This window comes from Gambusia affinis, linkage group LG22 (genome assembly GCF_019740435.1).
Source record: "Gambusia affinis linkage group LG22, SWU_Gaff_1.0, whole genome shotgun sequence".
Classification (NCBI taxonomy): domain Eukaryota; kingdom Metazoa; phylum Chordata; class Actinopteri; order Cyprinodontiformes; family Poeciliidae; genus Gambusia; species Gambusia affinis.
The window spans coordinates 6,242,569-6,269,432 of NC_057889.1; the positions used below are offsets into that span (position 1 = coordinate 6,242,569).

The following is a 26,864-nucleotide window of genomic DNA, read 5'->3' on the forward strand; positions in this document are numbered from 1 at the left end:
TTGACAATGTCACGACCCAAACACGCAGAAATACACCCAGACACGCCCTATAAAAGAGCAGTCGTTCTTTCTGGTTCATTTCATGGCACGATTTGTTCCACAAGTAGATTAATCAATTCAAATCTCATTCCTTACTCATTTGAGGTTATCAAATTCTTTACACATTTAGTTTTTTTCCCCCAAGTGTACTAAAAATTCTATCTTTTACAAACAGAAAAGATTAATACTGGAGTGTCGTGATCTTGGGTTGTTTGAGTTGGTTTTGGGTTTGTTTAGTCTGTGTTCCTCTGTCTCTTTCTTTGATTAGATTAGTCTGGTTTCTTTTTTGATTTTAGTTCAGTCCTTAGACATTCTAGTTTATTTATTGTCTCTCGTTATTCTTGGTTACTTTACTTTAATTATGTTTCTTAGATCTTGTTATTCTTTAGTATTAAATTTATTTTCTAGTTAACTATGTACTCTCCCTCACCCCTTGAGTCACTTCCTCTTTCTCTTTTCTCAGCCTGCCTTCTCTCTCTCCCCTCACACCTGCAGCCTGTTAGCTCATCAACCCAGGTTTTTTGTTCAGTATTCAATCTCCCAGTACTTAAGCACCTCTTCTCCTCTTACTCCTTGCTGGCTCCTCTGTTACCTCCCTGTTTCACACCATGTGGGGCAACACACGGGGCCTTGCTGGTTTTTCTCTGTGGATTATGTTTTTTGTTCTGCCCTGGCTCCCCATGGTTTTTGAAAGTTCATATTTTCATCCTTTTTATTAAAATCTTCAGATTCACTTGACAACTCAGCCTCCCTGCATATTGATGCAGTACAGCCTCCTCATGACACAGAGAGCTGTTTATTGTTAGGATTTGTGGATCTTGGACAAAGAAAAGCTGTTATCCTCTTATATATAAAAAGAAAAGGATAGTGACAAAAAACAAATACAGCAAAATCAAGGCAAAGGCTGGATGTACATTTTATTAACAACATAAAACTGGAAATATCTGGAAAACATCAAATGTGCCTTAGTTTTGTTTTGAGTTTTTATAAAGAAATGAATACTTTTAATTTCTTTATAAAAAGGGACAGAAAGTATGTATAGATGGATTAAATCATAACTATAGTTTGCAGACAGAGAACTACAGTGTTGGGACGTTAACCACATGTTTTACACTTTTGGGTAACTTATGTTTCATGGACAACATTATTCCTTTTTAAGTTTTATCTTCTCTTGACAAACCAGTGCCTCTTTGCCCTCTGTTTGATTGCACCGAAACTATATGTCTGAACAGTTGTAGTTCATATCACCCTACAACAGCATGAATATGGACAAAAATCACAGGAATTACCCAGTAAGGAACACAAAAGGACTGCACCCACCTATGCCAACACTTCTTTAAACTACTGCACACAAGCAGACTCAAAAGCTGTTTTCCCCCAGAGCATTTACTGCTCTATATCAAGACACAATGCTGACAGCCAAACAACAAAACCACAAAATTTTACATCGCATCTGTCCATTAATTTTAGTCAATACCAACGCAATAAAAAATAAACATTGACTAATACTGTATATACAGACATCATAGTACTTGTGCACAATTTAGTCTTTGCGTGTATAGTAATGAACCTAATCTTATTGCTCTACACATTTGTGTGGATTGTACCAACATTAAATCTATTCTTATGAATAGCATACTGCTACTTAATTTTATGTTACTTGTTGCGTGTGCTCCATCTACAGTGATGTAGATTCAAGGTCTGCCAAATGAGCAAAGTGGCTCTGTTAGTGTAAAAGTCAGATTTTCTGATTACTTTACGTGGTTAAGACTGTTATAGACTGTACATATAACACTGAAATTTCTTCCCCACATGCTCAGGTGATCATAAAGTATAGAGAAGAAAAACAAGATAACATATCAACAACACTGTAACACTATAATGGATGTAAGGGTGCACATCCATTATACCACTCTCTGTTACACTTGTTCTTTATAACATTGTAAATCCATTTTTTTCTGTACATTTAGACAGAGACTATATAAAACTCATACTTTTAGATGCAACAATCTATGTGGTAATTCTTTCCTCCCCACTGTCACCACATTGCATTGACACAACACAAGCACTTGTGCTGCAAGTCTGACTGAATACAATCTTGAATTTATATGTGGCTAAATAAAAATAATTTTTTTTGTAAAGAGTCTTTAGATACCCTGAATTGAATCCTTAAAAATTTATATAACATAGATTCAAGATTTTTTACTGCGGTGTCAGATATCAGTATTAAATCACAATGACATAAGAAGTCTAACACTCCAACATTTAACAAAAAATGTTACTTACTAAATAACAGGTGCCTTTTATCTTATGCTATACTGCAGGATAAATGAATGGATAGTATTAAAAAGTTAAACTTGAAAGACTGAGTAGCCTAATCGTTTTCCAGCTGCAGTCTAAAGCAGCCAAATGACATTTTTCTGCCTCTTATCACCAGAGGATCTTTAAATGTTCATGATGCAGAAAGGTTCAAGCACTCAACATAATTTATGGCTTTAGAAATAACACGTCTGTCTGTAATCTCCGACTTCTCAAACAGAGCAAACAAGCAGGCCAAAATCTTTCTGCAAGTCCTTCTGGCTCACATGTGTTCCTGTGTTTATTGATAACGGGAGTTTCATCTGATCCCATTTAAAACTTTGCCGTGGGACTTGGTGTACGTGGAGATGTCGTAATTCGGCTATACACAAATGGAAAAGCCAGATCAGGGGAAGTGCTTTTCGTAGGTCTGTGTCAGATATTGAGTCGGTCTTTTAGCTCTAAAGTAGAGTTCGGGCCATGAACAAGGACCCCTCTGTACGACACCGAGCTCTGGATGTCACTCTTAAACAACAACAGCGGCGGCTATTGGAGCATCGATTACCTATCGTTCTCTGGTGACTCACCTCTCTGCTGGGTATGGCAGCATTGCCATAGCAACGCGTCGATAAGCACCAGTAGGGAAAGAAGTAGTACTCGATCCATCTCGCTCTGTGTGGTTTGATGCCCTGCTGCGCGCCACGGAGTGCGCGCCGTCCTCTCCGGCGCTTTGGTGTTGAATGACACAGAAAAGTTTCACACAAGTTGAGCCAAACTTTTCCTGCAGGCCTCCTCCTTTTCTCTCTCCTCCTTCCTCCTCCTCCTTCAAAAATAGTGCAGAGAGATGGATGGATATGAAGATGGATAGACATTAAAACCTCTTAAGGTGAGACGGGCACTAAAACATGGCATCTAAAAGGGTCCTAAAAAGTACATCAGTGCTTTTTTTTTTTTCTTAAACAGAGCTTGGAGATAAAAGCCTCAATACTACAAAGCAAATAAAATATTACATCAACTCCATTCTGGTTAATACAAACAGAGCAAACAACGGGGGGAAAGTAGATGTGGAAAAAATCTATTTGTGCGCAGAACTACTTAGAAGCATGAGAAGTTTTTGTCCTGCTGAGTCCTGTTAGCTACATACACTACTGTTCTATGGCTCCTCCTGCTGCCCTGCACAACTCACCACACTCTGGGGCAAAACATGGACACCTATTAAAACACAGCTGGATGCTGCTATGAAGTGTTAAGTGAAGGAAAACAACAAATAGCTTGGTTGTGTGTACAGCATAAATTATACATGTAGCTCAAAACATGAATTCCAAGCACTCTGTGTTTTGCACTAAAGATATTAATGTATTTATGTTGCAAAGCAGCACACAAGACTATAAAAATCAATGTTTATTCACCTGGAGAACAGATTGCATAGAAGATGCAACAGTGACATGGTCAATGAGTTGGCAATTCAGCAAAAGCATTTTTGTATTTATTGAGCAAGCTTTAGGTCCTTGAGCATCTGTAGTAAGAATGTTCCATTTTCTGTAACTCTGTAGTTAAAAGTGCGGACTATTCTGCAGTCATCTGGGGAAGCAGCAGCATCAGAACCAGTCACTTAAAAATGCTGAACAAGCTAATAAAGACGATTGGCTCTATTGTGGGAGAGGTGATTAATCACAGAAAAATGGTTCACAAAATGCTAGCCATTATAGAAAACACTTAACATTCACTTTGGGTCGTAATCTGACAACAACGTGTTCTGTGAGAAGTTTCTTCAGCACGGACCACTGCAGGAGATCTTTTCTGCCCAGAGCTAAGAAGCACACTAATTTTGTTTTGCTTCCAATTAGACAGACTTTCCTGCAGTCTTTAAAGCATCTTTACCTCTCCAGGCTTTCAGAAGGTCTTTAAAAGTTTTAGATTTTACGTGGGTTTATCAGTCCCAGGTCGGTATGGTGTTTTAAGATTACCAAAATACAGGCAGGGGCAGAGTTAACGCAAGTTAAAAAACGGTTTAATGACAATATTTGAAACTTACTAATACAAGTCCAAAATCCACATTCCAACTATCACCACAAATACAACAACAGTTAAGCAGACCACCTGGCAGATCCAGTAGGCTACTGAGAGAATGAAGCAACAAGTGATATAAAGGGTGATTACTAAGGCTGAACACCGGTGGAATTAATTACTGTTGAAACAGACAATCAAATGATGGAATGTAATATGAGGCCTGATAATAAGAAGCTAGCTCGGAGAAACAAGAAAGCAAAATAATAATGAAGCAGAGTATGACTCAACAAAAGTGATAGCCCTTTAAAAGGACAAATGTAAGAGAAGAAATGATCACAAGATGAAATCAGTGCGCTTTCACTTACTCTCGTATTGAGTGTAGAGAAGAGCGCACTAGTCCCCCTAGTGGACTCTTTTGATTATGGCGCCAACGCACCCCTCTACCAGACAAAGGACCCAACTACATTCTTTGCACACCCCAAACCAAACTAAATTAATGCAGATAATCAAAACAATTAGATCTAATATTAACGAGATCAAATGAGTATTATACTCTGCAACAAAAGCATAACTCAAAGTGTGAAACAAAAATGTGACCAAGACAGCAGAAGACTGAAGTACCAGAAAACAGGAAGTACATAAAACGCAGAGCACAAAGAAATCAGACCACCAAAATAAAACAATAAATGTTTTAGCTGTTCCTAGGACTGTGCTCTTCTGGACGCCTTGATTGTTCGCACATACAGTAGAAACCAGAAGTTTACATAAACTAAATAAAAATATACTTTTAAAACAGACCAAAAGTTAGAATTACCAAACTTATTTATATGGTAAAATATTTTTCTGTCAAGTTGTGGTATTTTTAGTATTTTCTGTTATTTTGAAATGGTAACAAAATAATTATTTCCCGTTATCTACTACACAATTAAGTAGTCTTAAAAATGTCTCAAAGATTTAAAGGACCAAATTTGGTAGTTTAACAAAAACTTATGGGGCGTGCTGTGGTGGCGTAGGGGATAGCGCGACCCACACTTGGAGGCCCTGAGTCCTCGAAGCGGCCGTCGTGGGTTTGATTCCCGGACCCGACCGACACTTGCCGCATGTCTTCCTCCCCCTTTCCTGTCAGCCTACTGTCATATAAGGGACACTAGGGACCACAAAAGAATCCCTGGTGGGGAGAAAAATAAAAATATATATATATATGTATAAAAAAGTAAATTTCAGTTAAAAAAAATAGTACCAACAAAGAAGGATTTGTTTGACTTTTTAGCACCAAAATTTAGAAAATAAAATAATGATTTGAAAGTTTTGAATACATCTTTATACTAAAATGTAAGATTTTGATTGACTATTTTCATGAGCACATGCAAAGGCTTTTTTTTCCATCGACTGCCTCTTTGAGTGTAAACAAACCTGCTGTGAAGGCTATTAAAGCTGTTTAGTCCTTCACTGCTGAAAGCACAGGCATATTATAAAGTTACAGCTCAACAACCTGTCAATCACGGTGTATGAATGCCTTATTTGAAAACTTTTGGACCCACATTGTCTGCAGCTATGCGTGCGTGTGTGTGTGTGTTTGGATGAACATATCTATTCAAATGTGAGTGTGTCATGAAGTGGTGTGTTGGTGGCGGTGAGGCAAACGCAGTAGACCCAGATGAGGTGAGAGGAGTTTTAATGAATGATATAAATAAACAGAAAACACAGTCCACAGACCTGGCAGCACTGCTGAGCGGGAGGCTGAAGCTCACTACAGGTAGCAACAGGCGATACGAGGACTCGACATACACAGACTGAAAACGGACGAAGCAAGACGTACACTGACTGACACTGACGTGACGTAGACGTAGACAAGGATCCGACGAACACAGACACACACAGGTGACGCTAAATACACAAGAGGGTAATCAGGGAACGAGACACACCTGGGAACTAATCAAGGGAAGACAGGACAACACGGAGACTCAGACACACAGGAAACTTCAAAATAAACACAGGAAAACACAGAACACAACAGTACCCCCCCATTACGGGGGGGCTCCCAGACGCCAAAAAACTTAAACACAACATGGGTGGGTGGTGGGTTGCTGGAGGGGGGGCCAGAGTCTATGGAAAAAGAACGAAAAACAACCTATCAAATAGGCGGAGACACGAGGGTCCAAAGTCCAAAAAACAAAAACAAAACAAACCCAACTGGGTGGGTGGAAACGCAGGAAGCGGGAGCCACGGAGGAGGTCAGGGGGCCGACCTCGGCGCAGAAGCGGGAACCACGGAGGAGGTCAGGGGGCCGACCTCGGCGCAGGAAGCGGGAACCACGGAGGCGGTCCGGGGGCCGACCTCGGAGCAGGAGGCGGGAACCACGGAGGCTGTCCGGCGGCCGTCCGCGGCGCAGGAGGCGGGAACCACGGAGGCGGTCCGGCGGCCGTCCGGCGCAGAGGCGGGAACCCACGGAGGCTGTCCGGCGGCCGTCCAGCGGCGCAGGAAGGCGGGAACCACGGAGGCTGTCCGGCGGCCGTCCGCGCAGCGAGGCGGGAACCACGGAGGCTGTCGGCGGCGTCCCGCGGCGCAGGCGGAACCACGGAGCTGTCCGGCGGCGTCCCGCGGCGCAGGCGGCGAGAACCACGGAGGCTGTCGGCGGCGTCCAGCGGCGCAGGCGGGAACACGGAGGCTGTCCGGCGGCCGTCCGCGGCGCAGAGCGAGAACCACGGAGGCTGTCGGCGGCCGTCCGTGGCGGCGAGTCTCTAGGGCCGCCGCAGGCGGCGAGGCACAAGGAGTCTCTGGGGCGCGCAGGCGGCGGCAGGAGAGCACAAGGAGTCTCTGGGGCGCCGCAGGCGGCGACGAGAAGCACAAGGAGTCTCTGGGGCCGCCGCAGAGGCGTGACGAGGAAAGCACAAGAGTCTCTGGGGCCGCCGCAGGCGTGAGTCTCTGGGGTAGGAGTCTCGGGAAGCACTAGGAGTCTCGGGAAGCACTAGGAGTCTCGGGAAGCACTAGGAGTCTCGGGAAGCACTAGGAGTCTCGGGGAAGCACTAGGAGTCTCGGGAAGCACTAGGAGTCTCGGGAAGCACTAGGAGTCTCGGGAAGCACTAGGAGTCTCGGGAAGCACTAGGAGTCTCGGGAAGCACTAGGAGTCTCGGGAAGCACTAGGAGTCTCGGGGAAGCACTAGGAGTCTCGGGAGGGGGGAAGCACTAGGAGTCTCGGGGAAGCACTAGGAGTCTCGGGGAAGCACTAGGAGTCTCGGGGAAGCACTAGGAGTCTCGGGGAAGCACTAGGAGTCTCGGGGAAGCACTAGGAGTCTCGGGGAAGCACTAGGAGTCTCGGGGAAGCACTAGGAGTCTCGGGGAAGCACTAGGAGTCTCGGGGAAGCACTAGGAGTCTCGGGAAACACTAGGAGTCTCGTCGCCCGGCTGGAGCGGCGGCAGGCAGGCTCAGGTGCGCCCGGCTGGGCGGGCAGGAACGGCTCGGGTCGCCCGGCTGGAGCGGCGGCAGGAACGGGCTCGGGTGCGCCCGGCTGGAGCGGGCAGGAGCAGGCTCGGGTGCGCCCGGCTGGGCGGGCAGGAACGGTGCGCCCGGCTGGAAGCGGCGCGGCAGGAAGCGGGCTGGTGCGCCCGGCTGGAGCGGCGGCAGGAAGCGGGCTCGGGTGGCGGAAGCGCTGCTGGGCTCCGGCCGCGAAGCGCTGCTGGCGGCTCCGCCGCGGAGGTCTGCTGGCGGCTCCGGCCGCGAAGCGCTGCTGGCGGCTCCGCCGCGAAGCGCTGCTGGCGGCTCCGGCCGAAGCGCTGCTGGCGGCTCCGCCGGAAGCGCTGCTGGCGGCTCCGGCCGCGCTGCTGGCTCTTCAGGCGACGGAACGGGGTGGTGGATCGGGAGGACAGAGTCTTGGGTCTGGGAGGCAGCGGTTCTCCAGCCATGACAGCATACGCTGCCTCACGCTCCCACTCTGCCTCCCTCTGCAATGCCACCAGCTCAGGAAGCGGAAAACGTGGAACCCAGTAATCCAGCAACAGACCCAACGGATGGCGAATCCAAGCCGTTTGTCGCCCGTCTGGCTTGGCCATGGCAGCCTCATACTCCCGTATGGTCTCCAGTAATTCCTGCATTTCATCTGGGTCCATGGTGGTTTGTGCGTGCCTCACCGTTCAGCTTGGTCGGATCCTTCTGTCATGAAGTGGTGTGTTGGTGGCGGTGAGGCAAACGCAGTAGACCCAGATGAGGTGAGAGGAGTTTTAATGAATGATATAAATAAACAGAAAACACAGTCCACAGACCTGGCAGCACTGCTGAGCGGGAGGCTGAAGCTCACTACAGGTAGCAACAGGCGATACGAGGACTCGACATACACAGACTGAAAACGGACGAAGCAAGACGTACACTGACTGACACTGACGTGACGTAGACGTAGACAAGGATCCGACGAACACAGACACACACAGGTGACGCTAAATACACAAGAGGGTAATCAGGGAACGAGACACACCTGGGAACTAATCAAGGGAAGACAGGACAACACGGAGACTCAGACACACAGGAAACTTCAAAATAAACACAGGAAAACACAGAACACAACAGAGTGGGGTTATAACTCAGAACCTCACAACGCATGAAGGCAGAGTGTGTTGGAGCCAAGGTTGAAGATGGGGTCCCCTCTCCGGGGTCGAAGCCCTGGCCAGCCCTGGAGGGTAGTTTGGTCTTTGTTGGGACGGGCCGTGTCAAGATTAGTCAGGGATCGGACAACAAGGTAAGTCACAACTTGATGGACATTTATTTTCTCAATTAGGAATAGTATGTCTGACTTTTTCGCAATTATGAGTTTACTGCATTATAAACATTAGCATAATTTTACTCACCAAATTTTGGGGGATTCCTAAATTGTCTGAATACTTCTAAGCTTGACCATAGTGTAACAATGTGGCTTTTTATTATAATCAGTTGAATGACGCTGCTGGAGAAACTCACTTGAAAGGTTTTCCTGGACAGGCTTTTTGAAGAAGATGAGGAGATGCTGGTTCTGACATGCAACGATGAATTGAATCGAACCTACACCGAGGGTGAAAGATCGCCTATTAAAAGCGTCAAAAGCAGAAATAATCCCCAGAGCGATGACACCAAAGAAAGCCAATCATCCACAGGTGAAAATGGACAGGTTTTCACACATGAAGATGACAAAACCTTGAAGGATAAACACAAAAGTTTAAGATTCACTGTTAATCCCAGGCTGGACAGTCCAATATTTGAAAAAACTGGAGCTGAAGTACTCTCCACATCTGTCGACATAACGTCAGCAAACTCCTGTATAATCAAAAATACAAAAGGCTTTGGCAAGGAGAAACAATTGTCTGAGATGCAAGATAACAAGACGGAGAAGAATTTAAATATAAACCAGAATCCAGAGAAAAAGAGTACTGTCTGCATGGTACATAGATCTTCTAGAGGGAGACTCTCTGGCAATAGAAATAAGGAAAATGAAAAGGATGAAATGACCAGCAGTCATAATCTATTAATTTCACTTCAAAAAGAGCAAGTCACCACAAATCTGGCCTCTCCAGTTGAGAGCCTCAGCACTAATGCCACAGCTCCGAATTCCCACCCCACCATCACAGCCTGGGAGGCGAGCTGGAACGTCACAAATGCCATCCAGGTATGTGGAAGCAGGTTGCATGTTCCCCCAAAATTTAAATTCAATTAATTTTATTTCATGTGAGAATTAAAACCAAATTTAATCAACATCCAAACTAACACAAAGCAATTATTTTGTGAACAAAAACATTAAAAGTAGCAAATATTTATTTATGCAAACAGCTTTAATCATCTACCTCCAAGATAAAACACAGGATGCTGGAAGCAACAAATTAGTAAAGGTCAACCAGCAACACCTAGTGAAAGGAACTTGAGTGAAGTCACCCCCACCCATCATTCTCCCACCTTATTCAAATGAAACAAAGGTGATGTCAAATTTTTGTAGCATAGTTGATTGACACCCTAGTTGTTTGATTCTGGAAATGTGGGGGGGCTAGTTGACTGTTGAGCTCTGGAAATATTTTTTGATATCTTTAAAATGAATATTTTTGCTGCATAAACCAGCACAAGCGTTTGCCTCTAATTTTGTTTGATTTGAAGAAGGAGGTGGGGGAGTACTTCACTCAGGTCAACTTACCTTCATCTAGTTTCTTAAGTGTTTCAGAAAGATCAATTTGTACAGTGTTTCTCTTTCTTTTTGAGTTATTTATTTCAAACTAGTGCTACTTTAAAGACTAAATTGCAACTTTTAAGAGCCCTAATGTTTTCCTTCTGATTACTACATTACACACCATTCCCCCTTTTTCTTGGAAACCTTTCTTAAGCCGTTTCTCTAAAAGACAAATGCAAAATGTAAATGCCAAATGGTGCGGGTGTTAAGCTGCTCACTGCATTAAAAAAGCATCAAGCATTTTGCATTCTATTTAATTTGCTCTTATTGTGTGTGTGTATTTTTTTTTACATTACCAGACAATCTCAGAGGCTGTTTGTCAGACACTCTCTCATCTTCATTATCAAATTAAGTGCGAATCAAATCATAAAAAAAAAAAAAAAAAAAAAAAAAAAAATATTTTAGTCACACAATGTCTGCATTGCAGTAAAACTAATAGCTCATTATGCTGCAAATGCTGGGCTGTATTTAAGCACTCATGTAAATGTACTCTTTCAATGAATGAACAGTGTCACTAGGTCCGTTGAGAATCCATTATGACATTAAGGCATCAATATCCAGCCGTACAAACACACACACACAAAACCACACAAATGCTGACAGTGCACATCCTTTTAGGAGATGGGGGAATATGCATTCAATGTCTTTGTGTTTTTAATGTAAAAATAATTTTTAGTCGCTCTTAATACAGTTATCATCCAGCAAATAGTGATTACAAGATAAACAAGTATAGTATGTGCATGGTTTGTGATTATGAGTATATTTATCTGAGTGCCAGGATTTTCTTTCCTTTTTCCTTATCAGCCAGGTTTCTGTGCCAGTTCAGACAAAAATACACGTTCTCAAAGAAAAAAAAACATTTTACCATTTCATCTTACCTCTTTAAATTACCTAATAAAACTAATAGTGTACTCCTAATTGTTGCAGGTAGAAAATTGCATAAAAATACAGTAAAATTATCTTTTTTTGCAAAAGGTTTGTGTAAATTTTCATGAATTCTGTCACAATAAAGGTAATTTGCAGATCTCCCTTCAGAAGTATAAAATTCATCTATTATCAAGCATTTGCCTTTGATTTATTTATTGATACCCTTATGATTAAATGCCTTCCACCATAATAAACTTTTTATTATAGGGCAAATTTGCTGCTAAAATATGCATAAAAAACCAACTGCATCTCTCAGCGCTCTCGGGGTGGGAATATTTTGAAACTCAGTTTGATATCCAACCCGATTGTTAATGAGGGAGCATTAGAATGTGTGCCTGCGAGAAGATTTTTGTTTTATTTATTTATATCGCAGTGAGAAATTCTGAAATTAATTTGATAGTCGATAAAAAATCTCCTTTCTATTTAGAAGAGATACTTTTCTCTAAATTGCTTTAAAAAATCAGAAACTGAGCTAATTCTGATTCTTTAATTCAGAAGCAAGTTGGTGAGGATAGATAACCCTGTTTTTGCTTAGGAATCAGTCCAGTTGTTCTTTCTCTATTATTGCGACTATTCTGCTTCAAAACACATTTACAAAAACATTTTACTGGTTTTGGTAGTTGAATGTTGAAAATGATTTTGAAAATTTGCCCTCTGTACAGTGTTTCCCAAAAATATTCAGAACGCTTAAATATTTCACATTTTGCCGTCCTACAGCCACATAATTAATTCTCTTTTCTTCAGATTTCACATAATACACCATAACAAAAAGCACATAATTGTGAAGCAGCATGAAAAGAATATTTAATTTATAAAGGTCTTAGAAGAATTACTTTGTGCTGCAGTTAGAGCTACATGTATATATGCACACTGAATGTCTCTGCCAGTTACATACAATTTGACCCTTTATGTTATTTGCAAAACAGCAGTCAGATATGATGGAGGGCATATGCTAAAATCAATGTTCAAGTCGTGTATTGATTCACAACTGGATTTAGGTCTTGACTTTGACTGATGCTTTCAAACACATGAATGTGTTTGATGTGAAATGCGTGAATGCCGCTCTCTGGTCGTTTGCTTAGAGCTGGCTTGCTTGAAGGTGAACTGATGGATCTATTGCTTCCTCTGAAAGAGGGTTTTGTTTTTTGTTGAGGATCTTCTTGTATTTCACTTTATCTAGCTTCCCATCAACCATGAACAGATTAATCCCTGCTAAAGAGAAGCAACATGAGAGCATGATTCTGCCACTGCCAAGTTGGTTGGGATTTGTGTGATAAGATTGTTGTGCAATTTTTTATGGGATTTATAAATATTGTTTGAAAGGCAAACAATATAGTTTGCCTTTCAAACAATATTTATATTTAGCTTATTGTCCTGTTGGTTGCATCAATACACACATATATTGAAGACAAATGTCACACTAATAGATTCTCATTTACTTATTTGTTCCCTTCTGATGGCATTTACACTCAATTTTATTTAGGGGTTTTAAAACAAGAGGGGCTGAATACAAATAATTTACACCACCGTTTCCAATTTTCATTTGTAAAAGAGATTATTGACCATTAATCTGTTTCCTAACATAAACACAAGCATGTGGCACAAGCATGTGGTATGTGTGTTTGTTCTGTAAAATGAGATCTGACTAATGTCACAAAGTCTGAGAGGTTCAAGGAGTACCAATGTTTTTCCAGGGGACTAAAAATAAGCTTTCATGTTTTTTTGTTTTTTTCTGTAAAAAGTGATTAAGTATAATTGTCACCACTAAGAATAATGAGCATAGGAATTCATCCTGCATAATTTGGTGCTTAATATTTTCATTAACCATTGACCTACTAAGACGGCAGCTGAATAGTAAAAAAAGGTTGTTAAGGCAACATTTTCTTTTTCATATTTAGTGAGAAATTATCCTAACTTTCAAACAGTGTCTAGGAAAGTAAGCCTGTCTCTCTTGACAGAAACTCCTCCTCTCTTGTATTGACTCTAGAATAATAGCACACTTTGATAGGACGTGGATATGGGAATTTCACTGTGATTTAAAAAAAATGACATTTTCTGTTATTTAAATGTCAAACCTGTCTGGTTTCTACTCATACCAGCTCCACCTAATCCCCTCGTGATAGTGAAAAGACATTTTCCTGTCACTTTTTTCTTTTTAAGGAAAAGGTATGTGCCTGCATAAAACATTGGAAATGACCTGAAGGGTGAAGCATTAGGAATTTTTCACTGGGAAAGTCCAGCTGTAGCAAAAGTGCTGACAAATTACCATTGTAACCTTTTAAGGTGTAATACATGAAAACGATTGTGCACACTTCGTTGAATGCTTTATATAAAAATTATGTCTAAGTTATAAGACTGGAGAGAGAAAAGGTGATAAAAAAAACCCAACTATTTGTTTTCTCTCGAGCCAATCATGGATGTATTTCTTTCCTATATTGTGCTCCTTTGTGATTGGGAGCTGCTCCAGGTTGTGCTCAGAGTAACCAATTAGCTGGCAAAAACACAGAGAGAAAAAGAAGTGCCGTGGAAGAGCAAGGGGAGATGAAATCAAATACTTGAGTGTCAGTTTTCTCTCAAACTGCTTTCATCCCCAGCCGCTCCATTTGAACATCAAAGCTCCATCAGCATATGCCTAACAGACAGCAGTTACCAAATAGAAACTTGAAAAGGGAGAATGTTCACTTGTCTGTTTATGTATCCACAGTGTGTGTTTGAGTCTGCGGTGTGTGATGTGCTTCCACGGATCTCTCAGTGAGCTTGTGTATCTGCATGTTCCAACATTCGAAACACAACAACTCCATCAAAGTAGCTTGTTGCCTCCTCTGATCTCTCATCATCCAACCTTGTGCTCTCTTACAGCAAGGCTTCACCTCTCCTTCCACCCTCTCTCTTGCTCTTGTCCCTCTTCTTCTTTCTGCCCTTCCCCCACAGCCCCCAGAATCCCACTTTCACCTCCCATCCCTCTCCTCCATCTTCCCTCTCTGGCAGTCTCCTACATTTCTGTCTTGGTGACGGGCCAAAGCTCGACTCGCCTCTTCTTTCTGCTCCTGCTGGTCTCCTGCATCCTCAGACTCTCCAGGCGTCTCGCCAAAACTCTCCTCTCGCCTTCTCATCATCCAATCATGAACAGTTCTTTCATCTCTTTTCTCTTCCTTTCCAGCTCAGCTGTCCTTAGTCCATGCGAGTTTGATTTATTTATTTTTTATAATTTCATGGGTTTCTGTACAATATACAGACTTATAAAGGTAATCTTACTAACAGAACCTTTTCACTTCTTGTCACATTATAACTATATTCCTTAATATATTTTACTGGTATTTTTAAAGATCATCATACAATATTGCATTATTGTGATGTGGAAGAAAAAAAAATATAGGACAAGGTAATAAGTGAGGGTTAAAGAGTCTTAGGAGTCTTAAGCAGCATATCAAAAGATGATTGGTTGATCAAGTGGAATATTCTGTTTTGCAGATCCTAAATTGGGATTTAGGAAAACTGTTTAAGAACTCCTTTTAACTAAACTGTACAATGGAGACTGACTGGTCTTTGTCCTGGAGAGCATGATCGCTTGGATGAGACAACAGATTAGTTGTGCACACTGTCTCTATAGTGAGGAATTGTGGTGATGACAGCATCATGCGGTAGGGATTGTTTTCTTCAGCAGGGACAAGACAGCTGGTTGGAGTTAATGGGAAGACAGATGGAGGTAAATAGAAGTAATTCTGAAAGAAAATGTGTAGAAGGCAGAATAAGACTTGAGACTAATCTGAAGGTTAAATCATAATGCGAATCAGCTTTAATGACACAAAGATAAGAAATTAGACTTTGGTTTCACCTGCTTCAATTTCTCAAATAAATCCATATTTATGTTTTAGAATGGCTCAGTCAAAGCCGAGATTTAATTCCAAGCCTGTGCAAGACATAAAAATGCACATTTTATAAATCACAACAAACTTCTCTAAATACACACACAATTGTGCTGTAACAATATGTGAAATTTAAGTGTTCTACTACAGATTTCTGTAAAGCCTTGTAATACACAACCCCAGACTCTTATTTGACTTCATTCTGATTTCTTTGAACTGTAGTTTAATTTAGTTGAAGGCAGATTTGTTCAATTTGGTAAATTGACTTTGTATTTGAAGGGATCCACAATGATTCGAATATATTGGTCATTGTAATTTTTGTATTAACTTAAAAATTGATTGTAATACGTAAAAACCCATAATTACTTCAAAATTCAAAAATGGAAACTCCCTTTAAGGAAAATGAAGCTATTAGTACCAAATGTGAAATCACGGACCTGACACTGGATGTTACCGGACCAAAGACCAGACAAGCCACAGAGCACATCAACTGCTTACCTGTTCACACAGCCCAGCTGGAGATATGTGTTATTCATTGTTGAATATATGAAGCTGAAGGTGGCGGCAGCAGCACAAACACCAGCTTCTTTGGCAAATTATTTCCTTTTCCCATTTGGTCCTTCCTCATCTTCATTACCCCTTGTGATTTTTACATACCCAACAATTTCCGAGTTCAAATTGAAAAGGCTTAAGGACATTAGCCTACTCCTCTTGCTGTTTTGACAAGCTAGCACAATTAGGCCTAGCATGCAATTTACCCAGAATGCATTGCAGCGTAAACATTATGGCGTGTGACAATATTTTATTTAAATTTATAAATAACCAAACAGCCTGTATTTCTCAAATAAAGTCTACTGTTACAGCTAATTGTAGATTCCTTTAACTTTGTTTTTGGCTTGAGTTGAAATATTTTGCTTTATAAACAAACCACAGGCTACGGTAATTAAGTAGTAAGGGGAAAAAAAGGAACATTCGGTTAACATTTTATTGCAGAGCAGTATCTGTATTCTGTTAAACAGAAAATACAGAAAACAAGGGGGGAAAAGGAAATGGCAGCATACAAAGTAATTTAATCTTTCAATAGCTTAGAGCTACATGTTAACTCTACCATTTAGGAGGAAAAGTTATTTTCAACACATTTTCCATATTTTTGATTATTAAACCTTCTTCACAGTGATTACAAATTTGTGGATGGCAGAAATTTGAATTTTAAAATTAACATGGACACAATTGAAATTCAGGTTTGTGTTTTACACATCTGTCAAAGATTGTCACATCTGACAAAGACTACTGCAAGACACATAAAAGTAACAAAAACCATGAAAAAAACCCATTGTTTTTAATTTAAAAAAGGACAAAGAAAATTAAACTATGAATCATGTTAAATCTGCTTTGTTGCAACGTTTAAATTACAAAGAGTTTTAGAATCACCTTACTACTTGCTCTTTTCAGTTTGAGAAATTCCTTTTTAATTATTATTATTATTTTTTTTTACTCTTTTTACTTTCTCAGGGTATATTTGTATTAGGATTGCCATTTGCTCTGGTTCAATCAGGTTATATAGGGTTGGTGGTGCTTGTTCTATCAGCCTGGGTCTGCAACCACACAGGAAGGAGGTTGGTGGCCTGTTTGTACGAAGAGGAACCCAGGTAAACTTTCTATTACGGTACACTTGTTAAGCTTAAGATTTTAATTAGAGCCAGTCTATTTTCACGGTCCTAACATTACTGCATGTTATGTTTGAGATCACATTGTTTTATTACACAGCAATGCATAGTGAATTTGTTTTTCTGTATTTTTAGTGGAAAACCTAACTCTGTGTCAAAAGTCAGAGTCCGACACAGCTACCAGGATATCATGGACGCCTGCTGTAAAGGACTGTGGCCAAACTGGTCAGTAGTTGGAGGATGCATGATCAATATATCCCAGGTAAAACTGAATCTGCTCAGAACTTCTGCTTCTCCAGTTCACAGAAAACACTCCTCACAAGTTTTCCACCCTGGATTAGTTTTTGACATTAATCTGATTTTTGAGAACCACATCAGCAATATCTTCACAACTGCCTTTCTCTATCTGTCAAGCGTTTCTCGCGTTTACCCTTCAGTCTCCTTCTTCACCTCTGAAACTTCCATTTTCACATTTATCATTTCTTGATTCGATTACTGTGACAGGATCATCTGGGGTTCACTCTCCAAAATCCACGACCAACTCCAGTACACCAAGAGTTTTGCAGCACACCTTCTCACTCAATCCCACACCAGAGATCATATCAGAAAAACCTCCACTGACTTCCATTCCCTCAAACGATTCAATTCAAAGTCTTTTAGCGGGCCTTAAAAATCCTTCAAAGTGTCTTTGTGAATCTTTTAAAGCTTTTTATAAACAAATATTATTCTTTGTTGGATAAAAAAAAAAGCTTGCATTAATCCTAAAACTATAGAGAGAATATAAGCCATGATAGCCTCTTGATTTCCCACAACATTCAGTAACTGTACATGGGGAAAATCTCTGTTTTCAGGTGATTGAACTGCTGATGACCTGCACCCTGTATCTGCTGGTTTCCACCACTCTGCTGTGTGACAGTCTGTCAGCAGTGGCTCCTCCCAGATCAGCGTGTTCACTGATGTCGCTGATGTTCCTTCTGCCCTGCTTGCTGCTAACTGATCTCAGACCAGTCTCCATGCTCAGCCTGCTCTGCTCCCTGGCTCACATACTGATAAGGTGAAATAAAGTAGAGACATATTTTACTTTTCCCGCAGAACTGTGGAAAGTAAAAAGTGATCCACACACATGTAAGGCTAATGCATCATTTTTAAGATGTGAGGTGGACAGTCTAATGTGCTCGTATTCTCACTCCTGCAATCTTGTTGCAGCTGCTGCTGGGTCGGCGCTTTTCTCACCTGCTACTGACTACTTTTGCTGTTTGCTTGATTTATTTCTAATGCCTTTTTGAGCCTGTTTTGAGCCAAGAAGTGCAAAGATGAGGGTAGATATTGTCTGCTTCAGGAGTTCTGAGAGCTGTCTGGTCCCTTTTTTGCTTTTTAATCTTGTGCACCGGCACATTACATCTTAGTTCTGACTATGGTACTTCTAGACACTTTTTTAATCTATTCAGTCCACTCTGCTGCACCATTTGATTAATTAACTTGCCCAAGCAAGTTAATTAAGAAAAAAATGGGCGAAAGCATGCAACTATATCTCAATATGGCTAAAGTGGTGCTCGAAAGGTTACCCATTTTGTTGAATAATTTTGATCAAACAGATAAACAAACCAAAGAGAGAAGTTAGGGGATTATTGAAAAATCTTTCTTATATTGAACCCAAAATATAGCCGAAGGCATTTTGTTGCAAGAAAGAAAAACTCTGCATTAGAGCATACCAACCAAACCCTCCTTTAATAAAAGGGTGTGTATAAAAGACTCTAATGGAGGAATGCAAACAGGAAATGGATATTCAACAGGACGCAGTAAGAAATAAAAAAACCAAATTCAGGCGAAAATGGTCACCAAAAACAACAGCAACAAAATGTTTATAAGTACTGGCAGCAGCAATTGTTTAATAAATGGTGTGATGACCTGGAAGCTAAGCAGGATAAGGGCTAGAAATGTCGACCTACAACAGTCTGAAATACAGAAATATCAACCAATCTGAAATTCCTGGAATTCCAGCATTATTCTAGCATCATGATTTTAAAAAATACATTTGTGTAAGGACATCTTCATTTAGTCACTCAGTATGTTAGCCCAAGAGTTTTCTGTGATATTTTTGAAAAACAACTAGAAGAACGTAGGTTATGCACCAAGACAGGCACCTGAAATTAACAAAGATGTGTGTGGAAATGACAGAGTCATCACAATCTGAGTTTAAGCTGTTAAATATATACAACTGATCTAATGATCATCAATTTCCTAGTTATTAGTTGCTCTGAAATGCCGACTGAAAAATAATTCTGCAAAGTCAGTAATTCAAAACATTACTTCTCTGACAGAACAATGTTAGGTTAGCAAGCTTATGCATAACAACACCATCATCATAAGCAGAAATCAAAGGCAAGGCCTAATGAGTTATTGCAAGCTGAAAAGATAACAATGATTTGGAATTGAGGCAGAGAAAATTGAATGACTGATGATAGGAAATGCACCAGCACCCCTCTCAAATGTGTTTTTTCTGTGTTCCAGTAAAGAAAAAAGTTAAAGTCTCCTAAATGTTTAAAAATCTTTTTTTTTTTTTTTTTTTTTTTTTTTTTTTTTACAATTATTTAAGAAGATTATACCTTTTGCTTTATCTCTTGTCTCTTTGTCAGCCTGCTAGTCATATTGTACTGTCTGAGTTGTGCCAGCAACTGGTCCTGGTCCTTCCTCTCCCTGTCTGTGGACCCAGAGGACTTCATTGTCTCAGTGGGCGTCATCATCTTCTCCTACACCTCGCAGATCTTCCTCCCTCCATTAGAGGGGAGCATGGAGGATAGAGGGCAGTTTGACACCATGCTGGGGTGGACCCATGCAGTTGCATGCATCATGAAAACTACTTTTTCATTATTGGTAAGGTACAACTGGATGGCTCAGACTGTATTTATTTATTCGGCATTTTGACAAAGAAACGGGGCATAGACAGAGTTTCAAATGCACATCCACATACGGCTCTTTCAGACAGCATGTAGGATGCAGATGGGACAGAAAACAGGGCACACTGGTTTAGGCACATTTTTTTAAAGTGTTTCTTCCCTGCAGGCGGTGTTGACTTGGGGACCAGAGACCAGTGAAGTCGTCACTGACAACCTGCCCCCTAACCTTCGACCTGTTGTTAATCTGTGTCTTCTTGCAAAAGCTCTTCTGTCTTACCCTCTGCCCTTCTACTCCGCTGCTGAAATTCTTCAAACATGTTTTCTTAGAGGTGAGATTGATAGAAACTTACCCAGATTGCTTCTCTCAGCAATTCCTTGTGTCATACAGAAAAATAATATTCAATTTCAAAAAGTGTTTTAAGGTTTTATTTTAAGGGTTTCACATCTAGTTGTGAGGATGAACGTTGTCATTCATTTTGACCAAGAAACCAAGATCATACAGATCACAGCACTCCTCATCTGTTTGTTCCCATGTTAATTCTCATCAAATATTAGAGATTATGATCTCTGATTAAAACATTAAAAAATAGCTAAATTATAGCATTTTGTTTTCCACCATATGTCCTTACAGTCAGTCAGACTGTCTGAAGTTTTCAGTCCATCTGTAAACGTCTGAAAGTTTTGTCAGAAATTACTTCAAAACGTTTATTTAAAAATTGCAAAAATAATGAGTAGCAAGGGACAGGGATGACAAAGTCTAGCCCGCCACGTAACTAACCATTTATGATTCTTCTTCATGTCTCATTAAAGCAAATATTTAACTTCAGGTAAATTCTTGGGCTGCTCCCAAGAAAGTTTTGAGGTTTTAGACCATAAATGTAATGCCATAAGGCTAATCTGTTCTTCTTCAACTCATAATGGTGTTACAACAACCTTGTGAGCTTCAAGCCATTACAGCAAAGTTCAGCAGCTGGTATTGGATTGTAATATGTGTATTTGACTTTATATCTATTTATGTAATTGGATTGAATTGAAAATATGTTTATGCATAAAAAAATAGATGTTTTTTGGTTTGTTTTTTCCATTTTTGTAAAGAAGATGACAAGATGGCCCTTTGTCTGTGAACTTAATTTAACTAAAACAAAATTACCTGTATGTGGCCAGAGGGGGTTGCTGGTTTCCACCCTTGAATGCAAGATTAGTGGTTGGCTTTTTTAATATAAGTTGGTCTTCAGCTCAATTAATATTACTTAAGATTACCACTACTTCTGTTAGAAGATAAGATCACTAGTAGTTTTGCAGATCAGTACAACACTGTCATATTTGTATGCTGACATAAACTTGTAAAAGAAAAATGGGTTCAGCTTAGCAATAAGTGTTAGTGGTCAGAAGTTTAATGTAGCATAAGAAGAGAATCAAGTAACAATTAAAGATGTTGAAACATTTAAATAAAATGTTAATTTATTCCATCATTTGTTAACACATAGCTCTTACTGAAGGTTTAGTTAAGCACTTCCATATTTAGGAGCTACATCTCCTAAATATTAATAAAAGATATGCATATGGTCTCCTAGTAGTTCCTCAAATTTCATGATGAAATTAAGCAGTTTGGAAAACCAAGAGTCATTGCTGAGCAAACCACAAGCAAAAGTTCCTTGCATGGTCAACAGAGCTTGCCTCTAGCAAAAGATCTCTTTCCAACCTTTCTCCTTCGATCTCTCTCCAGATGCTTCCCTCTCATCTTCTTCCAAACAAAGAAGTCAAGGAGTCTCTTGTCCCACTCTGATGGTTCGTGGCGCCTTGTTGTTGTCTTCGTACTTACTATCCCTGCTGGTGCCCAGGTTTTCCCTGCTAATGGGGCTGACAGGGAGTGTGACTGGAGCAGCGATGACACTCATACTTCCATGTCTGTTTCATCTCAAGCTGCGGTGGGGACGACTCACTGTGCAGGACCGACTGATAGATATGTCTATTCTGAGTCTGGGGGTTGTATGTAGTGTTGCTGGTGTGGTTTGTTCAGTGAAAAGAATGTTGGAAGACCTTTAAGAAGTTTAATTTAATTAAGTTAGACAATAAATCAAACAGATAATTTTGGGTAGTTTTTTGTGAGTGTTATGTTACCAATGTTACTTTGTTTTACCATATTTTTTTATTTCTAAATGGAAAGTGATCTTTCTTTCTCTAGAGGTTAAAGTTGTTCAAACCCTTGAAAGAAATCGTGTGCATTCAGAAAGGACTCTTTAAGAAGACCCTGAAGGAAAATGGAACATTTTTAATGAAAATTGGTTAACCTCTCAAATATAATTTATTATGTAAATAAGTGAAAATTTATGTCACAGAATACATTATACTAACTGAGTAGCTAAAACACACCAAAATCTAAGCATGTGTGTAAAGATGAACCTTGAAATGAATTATGGCAAAATATGTGACCAGAGAGTAAATGAGTATGAAATTTTCTTGTATTTACTACACAAATAGCATTTAATGTGCACAAATACAAAAATGTATTCTGGTACCTAACACCATTAACCGTTTCTTTATGTACAAAATTTTTTGTTAATTAGATTGAGTTCTTTTTCAGGTGGCAACATCTTCACAGAAATACCCAAAAAATTCTTCCACTGCTTGAAGAAACCAGTTTTAGTTAACGGTTACCGCAGCCGGTGAGGACACGATTCAAACCATTAATGTGGGAGGTCAAGGGATTCTTTTAGATTTTCAAAAACTCTATTTTGAACAAGAAGTTTGACATTTTCCTCTACATATATTATACATAATTGGAAAGAGATTACCGTACAGACTGTGGTTATATTGCCCTTAAGTCAGTTGAAGATGTAAACCTTTACATGTAAAAGACGTATCACTAAGAAAAAATATAATCTTTACAACTATGTTCCTGCCAACTGTGTTCTGTGTGTCCTTGTAGAAGAAATGTGACATTTCATTAATTAAACTAATAAAATTTTAAACTCTCTTTTCTTGTGCTATCACTAAATACAAATCAAATCTAGAAATTTTACTTTAAGTCTGCAAAATTGTCAGTGTGTGTTCTCTGTGTGATATGTTGAAAGTAATAAATCTTGACCTAGTGGTCAGATCTCATGCAAATTAAATTTCAATGCTGGTGTCATGGTGGTTCTCAGTTGGTGAATGACTGGATGACTACAGCAGGTCACTAAGCCTCTGCTTGCCAAATCCTCCCGTACCACAGCCAGTTTTATCAAATACCTCCAAAGATGAAACATAAACACAGAAGAGCTTTTTTTCATGTGTGAATACTTGAGATTGCAGCTCATATTTGTATTTGTCTTTTTTTCCCCAAGAGACACTATTCTGACACAAGCTTGTGTTTCTTTTTTGTTCAGATGCAACTTTGCTAACATGACTGAAGCATTACTTTATTAAATATATTTTTTATCTTGTCTCTACTTTTAATGCCACAGTCCTTCACAATTTTTTTTTCTTATTGAAGAATGTAAAGACTGACATGAAACTTTTTTTTTTGCAGCGTTTCAAAGTAAGACCTTCATGTGACCTTTCAGGGTTATTCACTTTTTCAAAGATTAGCAATAGTTTAAAATGTTTGGGTTTATTGAAAGATTATAGGAAATTACCTTCATATACAGTACAGATGGGCAATTTTCCAGTATTGCTGATGTCTTTCTGCCTTGATGCATCATTTGGGGGAAATTTCATAAGGATGGAAAAGGGTTTTCATGTGGCTTGGAAATTCAGACGTGATGTACACTGTCCAAGAGAATAAACTTGGCTATCTACAACGAGTCCCATAAGAATATATTGTACTTGTAAATCTCAGGATGTAATTTTTCTCATACTCCATGTCAGTTATCAGATGCCTGAAACATTTCTCCTTTCAGTGCAGACAGATGAAGGCTCTTTCTAGCCATACATATCTTCACGACTCATCCCAGACAAAATGTAAATTAAATAAAACAGTACAACTAATCTCCAATCGGCCTGGGCAAAGCTAACATTTCTTTGCTAGTAGCATTGCTTAGAAAATGGAGTGCATAGGAAGTCCAAATGTTGCCATAGATTTTTCAGTTTCCTCTCAAGCACTGGTTACAAGAGTTTGCTATTCATGCAAATGTCTACATCTTCACATCACTCACTTCTTTACTTGTGAACAAAGTCCAGAGACATATGAACCCATCCTCATAAGCAAGACATTCATCCTCGACTTCACTCTGGACCAGAAAATTAATATTGCTTTTATATTATGTTTTAGTTTTCCATTGGAGCAAATTAAATATACTGTTCATCAAAAATATTCTGCATTTTGTACTTCCAAACATATCCTTTGAAATTATTTCTTATTCCGTTGTTGCAAATCACTATTACTCTATTACCTGTACTGGGTTTTGAGGATGGTGACCTTAAGATATTGATTAATCACAAAGACCTAATACCTTGTTATCAGCTATTATTGTACTCATCCCCAAAATGTATTAACCAGCTGGAGCTATTTGTTCTTTTGTCTTTTGTGATAAATGATGCAGTTCATGTGCTTTGTTTTTGCTTCACCTTTTATTTTTGCTTGAAATAATACTGGTGGTAAAAGAAGGTGCACAAAAGCAGAAAGCTATTTTGTAAACAGTTGAATCAACAATAGCTACCTTAGCTCAGCATTAGCAGAGTGTTTAGCTTTCACCTTTAGAATTTGAGCTAAGGAAAATAAAATTTAAAACTTCTATTAGTGAAACTTGATTAGTGAAAGGGGATAGAATGACAGCTGAGAGCAATTAAAGGATCTTTAATGAACAAGAAAGCAGTTTGATGCAGAAGTGGGGAAAACAACGAAAAAGGTTGTTGTGGTAGATGGAAAAAGTGGAGTCTTTTCAGCGTTTGCCAGTTGAATAAACATAACCCATAAATAGCTATGGCTGCCAAACGGCATGGCGAACAATATGTAAGGCAGGGGCAGGGCTTTCGGGGGGGCAGCGGGCCCCCGCCCCAATCATAGAAGGGGCCCGGATGGGAGGCAGAATATGACGTCAGGGATCCAAGCCTTTATCATGTCTGATGAGAGCTGTAGAAAGTGGGCCCTCTCCTGTTGAGTACGGTCTATGTAGGATTATATAGACTGGTGCCCCAGTAGATTATATAGTAGGCTGACCCGGTCATTGTTGACTCATGATTTCTAAAAACTATACAAGACCAAGTAATTTTAATGACATAGTGGGTGTAAAATATTGAATGAAATGATGTGCTACATCCATCCATCCATTCATTTTCTGTTCACCCTTGTCCCTAATGGGGTCGGGAGGGTTGCTGGTGCCGATTTCCAGCTGCATTCCGGGCGAGAGGCGGGGTACACCCTGGACAGGTCGCCAATCTGTCGCAGGGCAGCACAGAGACACACAGGACACACAACCATTCACACACACACTCACACCTAGGGAGAATTTAGAGAGACCAATTAACCTGAGAGTCATGTTTTTGGACTGTGGGAGGAAGCCGGAGAACCCGGAGAGAACCCACCATGCACAGGGAGAACATGCAAACTCCATGCAGAAAGAACTTTATGAGACAAAATTACAAGTGGATCGTCCATATTGTCTCAGCCGAGTCGCCAAGCTTACGACCCCTTTTCTCTCTGTCGGTGGCAAGGTTTTGTTAAGGTTGAAATTGGAGCCGCTTGGAAGAGCATCTTCCAGATCATCCAGTCTGTGTGAACGGCGCGCACCACGCCGAGTTACAAACATCCAGAAGAGCACGAGTTGCTGCGACACGCTGCCCATGCGGCGCGTGCCTCTGCTACCGCTTCAACGCCCGCTGCTGCGCGCTCGGTTCAACACGTCAGCCATAAACCTAGCTTCAGCTGTTAGCTGCTCCAGGCTTTGAGTTGAAATTGATAAAGTGTCAAAATGATCTGTATTTCTGAACTGATTTGAAATTGATAAAGTGTCAAAATGATCTGTATTTCTGAACTAATTTGAATTTGTGTTATTTCATCATTAGTGACGACGTAGCCTGATGTTTCTGTTCTCTTGGTTTGTTGTACTTCATGTCAGATGGATTTCAGAATGACATCTGTGGTGATGAAACATGTAAGCTCCACTGTTGGGGGCATGTCTATGTTGTAAAGTTAAATCATTATGAGCTTTATTATTTGGGTATAAAGGCCAATGCTCATTAGCCCCGACCCCTCCTGACTGACTTGTTCTGCTAGTGATGTAAGGGGTTGAGGTTCTTTTTCTTTTAACTCTGGGCGTCACTCTCTGGCCTGGGTCAAGGGTGATCAGAGGGGCTGTTGCAGCGTGTGGCTGAAGAAGGCTGCGCACGGCTGTCACGTTTGTAGCGCTGCAGTTCTTCTCTCTCAGGACTATGGCAGCAATCAGACAGCGTCTCTTTTTGGGGAATCTATCATTCAAAGTTTCTTTCTGCAGAATTTCAAACAACTCAGGGTCAAGGTTTATTCTTTGGTCAGAATTCAGCCAATAGTCTGGTAGAGTAAATATTTACATTGTATCCAGGGTTACTTCGAAGATGTTTTATCTTACTTCCTTTTTTGAAACTCCTCCTCTTCTTACTCCTGAGTGAATGAGATTAATTGTTTCTATAACAGTCTTTTTCTCTGTAGGTAGCTCAATCCTTCATGGCTGAGATCTAACAGTATGTAAAACCATATTGTGAGGATGCAGGAAATCAATTTCACGTACTTTGCATTTTACTGTTACACTGTCCTCTGTGACCAGGTATTCATTGTCTTCAGTCAGACATTACAAACTGGCATTGGGGTCACATCTGAACCATTTCAACTCAGATGAAAATATATCCCCTGGCCTTAACATAAAAAAGAACATTAAAATGACCTTGAGAATTTGTTTACTACTGCTTTATCATTCAACTTTTGTTAATGACAAAAGCAGCGGGAGTAGTATCACCCATCCAAGCACTTCTATCTCCTCAAAACTTTAAATCCCACAATCATAAACCTGCAGTCATACCTGCTCT

At 40.2% G+C, this 26,864-nt stretch overlaps 2 protein-coding genes across 7 annotated transcripts in view; one reads left to right on the forward strand and one right to left on the reverse strand.

Moving 5' to 3' along the window:
• Positions 1-3,160, reverse strand: part of lama2 (laminin, alpha 2) — a 152,770-nt gene extending 149,610 nt beyond the window's left edge. For all 6 annotated transcript variants that reach the window (XM_044105771.1, XM_044105770.1, XM_044105769.1 and 3 more), the window contains exon 1: positions 2,925-3,160. In XM_044105771.1, the coding sequence (XP_043961706.1) occupies positions 2,925-3,003 (79 nt within the window). In that variant the 5' untranslated portion in view covers positions 3,004-3,160. The remainder of the gene's footprint in view (positions 1-2,924) is intronic.
• A 5,813-nt stretch (positions 3,161-8,973) lies between these two features.
• On the forward strand, positions 8,974-21,929 carry LOC122825855 (vesicular inhibitory amino acid transporter-like). The gene is made up of 8 exons (XM_044107437.1): positions 8,974-9,077; positions 9,317-9,977; positions 16,832-16,968; positions 17,122-17,248; positions 17,838-18,040; positions 19,623-19,860; positions 20,050-20,212; positions 21,610-21,929. Exons 1-8 carry the CDS (start codon positions 8,974-8,976, stop codon positions 21,927-21,929), a joined length of 1,953 nt encoding a protein of 650 aa, XP_043963372.1.
• Positions 21,930-26,864: the final 4,935 nt, after the last annotated feature.